At 47.9% G+C, this 8,950-nt stretch overlaps 1 protein-coding gene across 3 annotated transcripts in view; it reads right to left on the bottom strand.

The window, feature by feature from the left end:
* ACVR1 (activin A receptor type 1) overlaps positions 1-8,950 on the bottom strand; it is a 65,940-nt gene that overhangs the window by 9,304 nt on the left and 47,686 nt on the right. For all 3 annotated transcript variants that reach the window (XM_027695838.1, XM_027695836.1, XM_027695837.1), the window contains exons 3-7: positions 8,177-8,443; positions 7,485-7,702; positions 4,747-4,846; positions 2,567-2,713; positions 321-596 (exon numbers count right to left, since the gene is read on the bottom strand). In XM_027695838.1, coding sequence (XP_027551639.1) covers positions 321-596; positions 2,567-2,713; positions 4,747-4,846; positions 7,485-7,702; positions 8,177-8,443 — 1,008 coding nt within the window. The remainder of the gene's footprint in view (positions 1-320; positions 597-2,566; positions 2,714-4,746; positions 4,847-7,484; positions 7,703-8,176; positions 8,444-8,950) is intronic.

Below are 8,950 nucleotides of genomic sequence, written 5' to 3'. Positions count from 1 at the left end.
CCAATGAAATGTCCAGAATTGAACAACAGAAACCCAAGGAAATGTCCAGAATTGAACAACGGGAACCCGAGGAAATGTCCGGAATTGAACTGAAACCCGAGGAAATGTCCGGAATTGAACTGAAACCCGGGGAAATGGCCCAAAATGCGCTGCAGGCGCCATCTGGCGGCTGGCGCGGGCACTGCGGGGAGCGCCGGCTCCCGGGAGGGCGAGTAAGGGCAGGGCAGGGCTACTGAGGGGCTACTGAGGGGCTACTCGAAGAGTTCTGCCTCTGGAGCCACGCCAGCAGCGCTCCGTGCTGCAGCAGGGGCTGCACTCACCCAGGTCAGCGATGCAGCACTGCCCGTTCTTCTTGACGAGGATGTTCTTGCTCTTGAGGTCGCGGTGGGAGATGGCGGGCTTGCCCTGCGTGCCGAAGATCTCGATGTGCAGGTGTGCCAGCCCGCTGGCGATGGACAGCACGATGCGCAGGCAGCTCACCGTGTCCAGCGTGGTCAGCTGCAGGTAGTCGTACAGGGAGCCCATCTCGTGGTAGTGTGTGATCAGCCACAGCTGCGTGCTCGAGTTCCGCGAGGTCATGTCGGAGGCGATGAAACCTGGGGGGAGAGAGGGAACCAAGGAGAAATAAGGAGACAAAGTGACAGAGCTCCTTCAAGACCCACCCAAGAGAAGAATCAATTCTGAGGCCCCTCTTGCAATGTAAAACTGTTTAATTACAACTTTCCCACGGCTGCACTGCAGACTGCAGGGATCACTGTGATGGAAACAGAGCTGACGGATTCTGAAGTCTAACTCACAGCTACTCACAAGAACACATTTATGTATTTGTCAGTCACACCAAACAACTACTTATTAGGACCACATACTTTAAAAATACGCTTATGTTTATTTTTTCCTTCTTTTTAAAGGACCTGGGGGTAGGGAAGCTCCCAGTCAAACAGAAAGACCCCGAGGTTACAGCACATCTGCTGCTGCCCACTTGAGTGAATCACACTGGAAAGCAGCAACACCTCAAGGATCAAGCCACGAGCAACCATTTCCATTTTTAGGGCCCACAGGCAGCCAGTGCAGGTTGCTGAGAACAGGGTTATGTGTGTAGCCCAAACACAATGATCTTCTACGAAGGAACAGAGAAAATTTTGTGTTCAAAACTCACAAACCTCAAGAGTGCCTTCAAAAATGTGGTGTCTTAAAACCGAGCCCCAAATTCAGGAGTAGCTCCCTTCCTGCCACCTCTGCATTGGGCCTGCACCAGCACAGTGACCTCAACAGCTTGAGCTGGAACAGCAGAAGTTTTATTCCCAAGTCAGAGGAACAAACCATGTTTACTAAAAGCTCACATACGACATTTGTCAGAAAGAACGCCCACTGCCTTCTCTCCTGAAGTCAGACTTCTGCACAACGTGACACTTCTGTAATCTGTGATATTGTTTAATATTGCATCTAAAAAAAGTCTACAAAATAGCCAGCAAATCTGACAGTTATCAAGAAAGACTAAACACAGGCAGAGGACCGAGGGAAATGTGCAATGTAATTTCAGCCAAGTCACTTGCTCTCTCGGGAAGGGAAGTTCAATAATTCACATTTCAGGAGGCCATCAAATTATTTTTGCAGTAACAAAGGAACTGCTTCAGGAAACATTAGACAAACGTCTAGCAGGGTGAGCTACAGAGCCAAGGAACATTCTCTGACAGGAAGCAAGAATAAGGAGCCCAAGGAAAACCTGACTAAAGACAGATAGATTGCGGGTGAGGCAGTGTCAGCACTCAGAAAATGGGCTGCTGCTTTTATTTGTAGAGGTGGCACAGCAGTGACAGAAGGGCATGTCTATTAGGACTCAAAGGGCTGCTTAAACCTCAACCATGGCCCAACACAACAAAGCCATTTTCCCAGCTCTCAGAACCGAGCACACGAGGTATGAGCAATGCACAAGGGTCACGGCACTTCCATATTTACAAGGAAATGAGATACATCATTCAACTACAGCTGAAGTTTAAACACCAAAGGAGCTTATTCTGACCATGAGCACAACTGCAAAACAGAAGAAAATAATGGATTCGTGCTTCATTTCACTCTGGCATTAGGGAAAGTATTCAAACCCTGAAATGTCTTTATAAACTCCTCCTCACTTTTTCTCCCTCCATTTCTGCAGGGAAGCTGAAGTTACAAACAAACACAGATCCACCAGGACTTGCCCTGACACACTGTGCAGGTCTCTGTGGTGAGAGCTGCAAGGGGCAGCTCTTCCATGGGAGTCTCTGGCACCTCCACTGTTTTCTGTGAGCTGTGCTGCCACCAACTGATTCATTGATTAATCTGCTTCCTGCTGGAATACTGCAGGGCAACAAGTCACAGCTGTCACCACACACTCCCCATCTGAGACCCAGCACCCTCCTGGCAGGTCTCTCTCTGAAAATTTCCCTTCAACTGTCTATCACAACACAGGAACTTACAGCCTGTGAGATACCTGGTGAAGGTGCCGTGCCTTGCAATGCAAAGTTCCCTGTGCAGGTAACTCACCTTCACACAGCCACACCAGGACACAGAACGTGGCTGTCCTACTTACCCAAAATATTCTCATGCCGCAGCAATACAGTGTTGTACAGCTCAGTTTCCCTGAACCAGGACTTTTCATCCCTAGAAGAGAAGATCTTCACAGCAACGTTTTCTCCTTGCCACTGACCCCTCCAAACTTCTCCATAACGGCCCTTTCCTGATGGGGGAAAAAAAACACAGAAGTTGTCAGCTAAGAACCTTCAGCGGGGAGAAGGGCAGGATGAGCTGAAAGGATGGAAACTCGACTGCCATGGCCCAAATATCACACTGGTGTGCTCTGATCATGCACTTGGTACCACTGCAGTCACACTGTGCCCCACCATCCCCTCACTGCTCCTGTTGTTTGACTGCAAGCCCCCTGAGTGTGGATCTCTCCTGCCTGCACACCAGTGCGGTGGGAGGGTGTGAACTGGGAGGTGTCACCATTCAACCACCAGCAATGAAACTGTTTTTGCAGTGAAGTGACTCTGGCAGCACATGGCAAGGTCAGTGTGCACAGCACAAATAAAGATGTGAATTCTGCAGTTAGAAGGACAGGAGGCCTATGTAATGCTGGGGATACAACCTTTACTTTTCTATTACATCAGCAGCTCTTGCAGAAACAGTCAACACAAAACACAAAACGATGATTTAGAAACAAACAAAACCCCAAACTCACCTACAAACAGAAAAAAGGATTAAAAAAAACCAACCCCCCTCAAAACACACCCCTGTTCTGTGGAGATCAGGACACACTGTCTGAACATCAAGTTTTTTACCCAAATAGCTTAGAAGAAATGTATGACATCACGAAGCACTCAGGTGCAAAGCCCCATCCTGGACAAGGCATGCTGGAACAATTCTGGCTGTTGCCATTTCCATCACAGCCCAAGAACAACAGCCTCAGGCACGAGGCCATGAACTGTGTCAGATCTGGCAACCCTAAACACCCAAACTCTGCCCTTTGCTGCTCTGCTGTTCCATGTCCTCCAGAGGCACGTGGGAACCAGCAGCAGGTTCACCAGGGACACCAGTGCCAGCCTGAGCAGGCACCTCTCCAGGGACACGGGGGCTCACACATACACACACAGAAACGTCTCTGTCACAGGTAGAATCATCATGTCTGTCACACCCTACAGCTCCTGATGTATCAGAGGGGGTACACTTGGATCTCAGTGTGAACATTTGTGCCCCCTCAATACACACTGAGCCAAAAGCACAGAAACCCTGGTAAATGTGGGCCTGGTCCCTGGGGATTCACAGCTTCATCTGTTACAGCTGGGCTTGACTTGACACCCTGAGGAGCTGAACCTTCTCAGGACTGACAGGAAGGTGTTAAACCACCCTGAGTTCAGATCACTGAAGCAGCAGCACACAACATACTCCAGTCCTTCCTTCCTTCTTTCTCATGCCTTCCTCACCTCTTTAGTGCCAGTACAGCATCTTGGCTCAATGTCACTGCCTCTGGGTATCTTTGACCCAAATGCTTCCTGAAATTACTAAACTCAAATTTAACACTATTCAATTAATAATAAATATATGCCAAAGTAAAATTTAATGAATCCCTAAAATTAACACTAAAGTCCTACAAAAAACTAAAGACCCAGAAGACTTTCAGGGAAGAATTACTAGAGAGATTTTCTTTAAGGGGGAAGAGCAGCAGCACATCACTGCCTGCAGGGTTCCAAAGAACAGGGCAGAGCAAGTCAACTACAACACATTCATGTTCACATTCCAACGGCCCAAAATCACAGGTTTCTGTTTGAAATACCACGTTTGCCACTTTGCTTGATGCTCCAACTCCAGATCTCAAACCCAGGTGACCTTCTTCTAAGCCTAAAGCTTTTGAGTTGAACACCATTAATGAACAAATGGTGTTCACAGTGTCAAACTTCAAACTGAGCTTGCTTTCCTAAAACCAGTTTATTTAGCTCACACAGTACCCAGACTGGCCAGGTTTGTATTTTCTAGCATAGCCTTGGTGAATAAAGCCTAAATTGTTCCTTCACAAAGCACAGATATTTGCCCCTTTCTTCTGCAGAGATCTGGAAGGAATTTTTTCACTTGACTTTCCAAAAACCAAGCATGTTCCATCAGCTGAAGCCTGAAAAGTTGCATATACTACCTGAACAACTGAGGAGAAAGATGAGGGTGGGAGACAGAGCTTTCTCTCTGCATTTGTCACCAGATGTGAACAAGGCTGGCACTGACCTACACACTCCACAAGTGTGATCTGACGAGCCACCGTTCTTTGCACCAGGAAAGGGAGTCCAGAACCACTTCCAGATGTGCAGGAATGGTCCAACAAATCCTGTTTGAAAGGAAAAGCACAAGTTTACAGGCCATGAGAACCCCATTTTTCCCTGTTCACACACACAAAGGTACACCCTGCACAGGGCAGGCAGCTCACAGCTCAGGATATCTCAGTGGCTCTGGGGATGCCATTTGGTCACTCAGGGACAAGCAGCATTTGTTTAATAAGTCATTTCATTTAATAAATAAATGGCAATAGATGCCTGTGAAACTGGAAGCTCGCTCCTGGCCTACCAGCAATCCTCTGCCATGAGATCCCAACCTTTTTCAGCACTTTGTTGTTCTCTTACTTACCTTATGTTCTCTCAGTTCTGTATCTGATACCTCTTTCAAACAGGTTAATATCAGCTTTTTCACCCCAAAGTTTCCTATGTCTGGCAATAATCTGAGCACCTCGAAAAGAAATACATTTTCTTTGATTTCTGTACTTAAAACCTTCACCCCTCTGCAGTTTGCAGGCCCCTGGGAAGCACACTCCAGGGCTGCAGCAGCTGAGCATCCCAAAACTGAGCCCTTCTGTGGCAGGCAACAGTCACTGGGAGCTCTGGGCCAAACTATTCAGGCTCCATGCACGTATTTAGAACTGAAAACAGTTTGCAAACAAGGTGAGAGGGGATTTACCTGCACTCCCTACAAAAGATTTGTCACTGATACTCCAGAAAATCCTCTGCAGCAAATCTTTCTCAAATGTTTTATCAGTTTCTGGTACTCTTGGTGCACAGAAATCAGACTTTGAACTGTAAGCTTGTAACAAACATGAGTGAGATCCTAATTGAATGTTAAAATCCCATTAGCCCTGTGAAATGTTAATGCCCAGCTACTTTTATGGCCAGGAGTTCTGCACTAGTTCAAAGCATTAACAACTATTGCTGGACTTTTTCTTCTTTACAAAGGAAAATAGGATAAAAAAGCCTAAGTATAATCAACTTTCTAGTATTTCCAGCAAACTGCACTGCTGGGCTTGAACCAGATCCGTGAAATCTCATTTCTTCTAACAGCATCTTAAGGAGGGCTCAAGAAAAAGATAATCCAGGAATGACAGAGACTGCTATCTTGCTTTTTAACACAAACTGAGAGCTCATTTTCCTTCCTGCTTTTATCAGAGGCAAAAAAAAACAACGCCAAAACAAAAAAATCAACCCCAAAACCCAAAAACCAACCCCAAACTTATCTACAGTGACTGTAAAAACAAGATTTGAAGAGGCCACAGCTCTTTCCACGCCCATTAAGCAGCTTAGGGCTTTAAGCACTTGCTACACTGGAGACTAATCCTAAACGTAAACTCATCTAATGTGTGACAAAACCAGTGATCTGAAACACAATGGAGAAGAAAAACCTGGAATCTAAAAAAGACTTATTGTTTAGATGAGCATTTAGCCACGGGAACCAGCACTGACTGTCTGTGCATCACCCATGGGCAGGTGCTGGCACCACAACCATCACTCAGGGGTCTGACAGCCCCACCACACCCAGCCCTCACAGCTCCCAGCTCCTCCCAGGCCTTTGAAACAGAATTTTGATTTATTCTTCCCAGGTTTTATCACTGTTTCCAAGCCACATTAAACATCTCGAAGTGCAAAAGGTTTGCAAATGGCTGGAAATGGTCTTGTACTATGAGGTAACAGCTGGTGAAAGCTGGAAATCAGTGTTTAAGGACAGATCACCAGTTGCACACGTCTGGTTCTTGGTGAATATATCCAGTCTGGCTGTTTTAAACCAGTTACACAGCCCAATCCTTGTGGGCTAATTAAAGAGAGCCAAAGGCACTTAAAAAAAAAATAAAGATTAACAGGTATTAGCCACTCTTCAACCCTGCAGTGAAAGCACATTATGGTGGGACAGCACCAAGATGGAAAACCTTTTCCAGCCTCTTAATGTTGAGGAGATTTTATCTCAGCAATGCAAGGAGGAGAAAACTCTCTGCCCTGGTTTCAGGAACAAACCCTCCCGCTGCCTGAAGCCTCACTTGCTCTGCTCCAGAGAGCTCAGGACAGTCTGTGGGGACACTTGTGCTCAGGCCTCAGCTGGGAGGGGAAGGCACAGTCAGCCTTCAGACAGGGAACATTCCCCAAGTCATTATATTTTCCAGACACCACATGAACAAGAACATGCTCTGAAAGCTGAGCTTTGAGTAAGCATTGCACATTTCTTAAAACTCCCACTGGTCTTCTGTCAACAAAGTGCCACTGATTTCCCAGTCATCCCAGAGCCCTGCTACCCAGATCCCAGCAGTCAGGTCTGAAGGTTTCAAACATCAAGATTATCTGTATTTTCTCCTTCCCCTACCATCACATCTTTTCCAGCCCTTCAGGCAGTCGTATATCAAAGATGCAGCACAGTTCTACACCTCCCACATCACTCCAGGCCACCCGAGTCAGGCACACTCTGTTTTGCTGTTCAGACACTGTTTCCAGGAACACGAACAGCTCAGAGCGATGCTACACTTGCCAAAGCTGTCTTCTGGTTAAAATTCATTACAACTGCAGTTTTGGGAGCACAGGAACATCTCCACAACAGTCCTGAGGCCAAGTGGCATCCCCTGGCAGCAAAAGGTCCTGTCAGTGATGTGGCCACGTGGAGGGATGAGGGGGGAGTCTGGCAGTGAGGAAAGCTCCCCCTGCACACAGGTCACTTACTGCCAACGTGCTGTCCCCCACATTGGAGGCAATGAGGCCCTCGATGGTGCCATACTCTGCATCCCTAGAATTGAGCCTCTCCATGTGGTTCTTCTGTATCCTCCGGATGATCAGCACTGCTACTGCAGAGAAAACTATCAACACTATCACAGGAGCCAGGATAACGATGATTAGTGTTTCCATACTGTAACCTGCAGCTTCTCCTTGAAAGGTTTGCCCTGGGAAAAGAGAGGGGAAGGGAAAAAGAAGGGAAAAAAAACAGAGAGAGGAAAAAAGGTAAATTTGCAGATTGCCAAAGGAAGCCTTTAAATCCAGCAGCACTGACAGAGCCTTACCCCAGGACCCAGCTGGTGTGACAGGGGCTGTGCCACAGCCAGAGGAGTGAGCACACTGCACAGAGGGTGTGCTCCCTGCAGAGCTGCCAGCACAACCCCCTGCACAGGGACATTTCTCACAGGCAGCACCTCCACCCTGTCCCCAGTCATGCACTGTAACCCCATCACTGCCCACACAGACCATTTGACCATCACACGTGTGCCAGCAGGCTCCAGGGCAGCCAACCAGGCACGAAGGGCCTTGCTGTGCCCATCAATCCCTTCCTTTATCCAGCACTGGAGCCATCTCGCTCCCACCACAGCAGATCAAAGCCCTTTTCTTCCCCCAAGCCCACTGGTGACTGCTGAAGCTCTCACCTTTGGAAGAGGGCAGCTGTGCAGTGATGTTCATGTTGCACAGGTGGCCCTGGCAGCACTCCACAGCCTGGTCAGGGGATGGAGGCGTTTTGCAGGTCATTTTGCCCTGTTCATAGACCTGGAAGCAGCCCTTCTGGTAAACCTTAGCCCCGTCATTGATGCTCAGGGAAGCAAAGCACTGCTGGCCTTGGCAGCGATCCCCATTGCCACAGGACATGCCCTCACACACACACTCGTAGTGCACCATCTTCAGCTTCAGTTCATCATCTGGAAAAGGGACAGTTGAGGAACAAACATCATCCTGTTCTTAACAGCTCCAGTTAGAGGTAACGAAACCATCAGACAATAAAACCTTCTGTTTAAGGGCAGAGATATTATTTGCAGCTAGAGTTGAAGAACCACCAACCAGGAGCTAACAATACTAATTCAGCCATTTCAGCACCAGAGAAACACACTCCTGTCTGCCCACCCCAAGCACTCACACTCCAGAGAACAGTGGTATTTTACACCACCTTTCATACGCACACCCCCGGAGGGGCATCTGCACAGGGACACTCAGCAGAGGGGAAAAACCCAACCAACAGTGCCTGTCCTTTGAAAGGACTGCTCTGGGCTGAGGGCAGGGACACTCTGATGGGACACTCTGCAGTCCATGGGCTAAAAGACCTTCTCCTCTCCTCCCCCAACAACCTGTTCAAACAAGGCTTCCCATTTCCCTCCCCAGCCCCTGGGAAGACTATGTCCATGCTACAGGCTGTACATCTGATACAGAAA

The sequence above is a fragment of the Neopelma chrysocephalum genome, unplaced genomic scaffold (assembly GCF_003984885.1).
Source record: "Neopelma chrysocephalum unplaced genomic scaffold, ASM398488v2 Primary Assembly neopelma1_103b, whole genome shotgun sequence".
NCBI classification, from domain to species: domain Eukaryota; kingdom Metazoa; phylum Chordata; class Aves; order Passeriformes; family Pipridae; genus Neopelma; species Neopelma chrysocephalum.
This window is presented reverse-complemented; position numbering and strand designations above follow the sequence as displayed.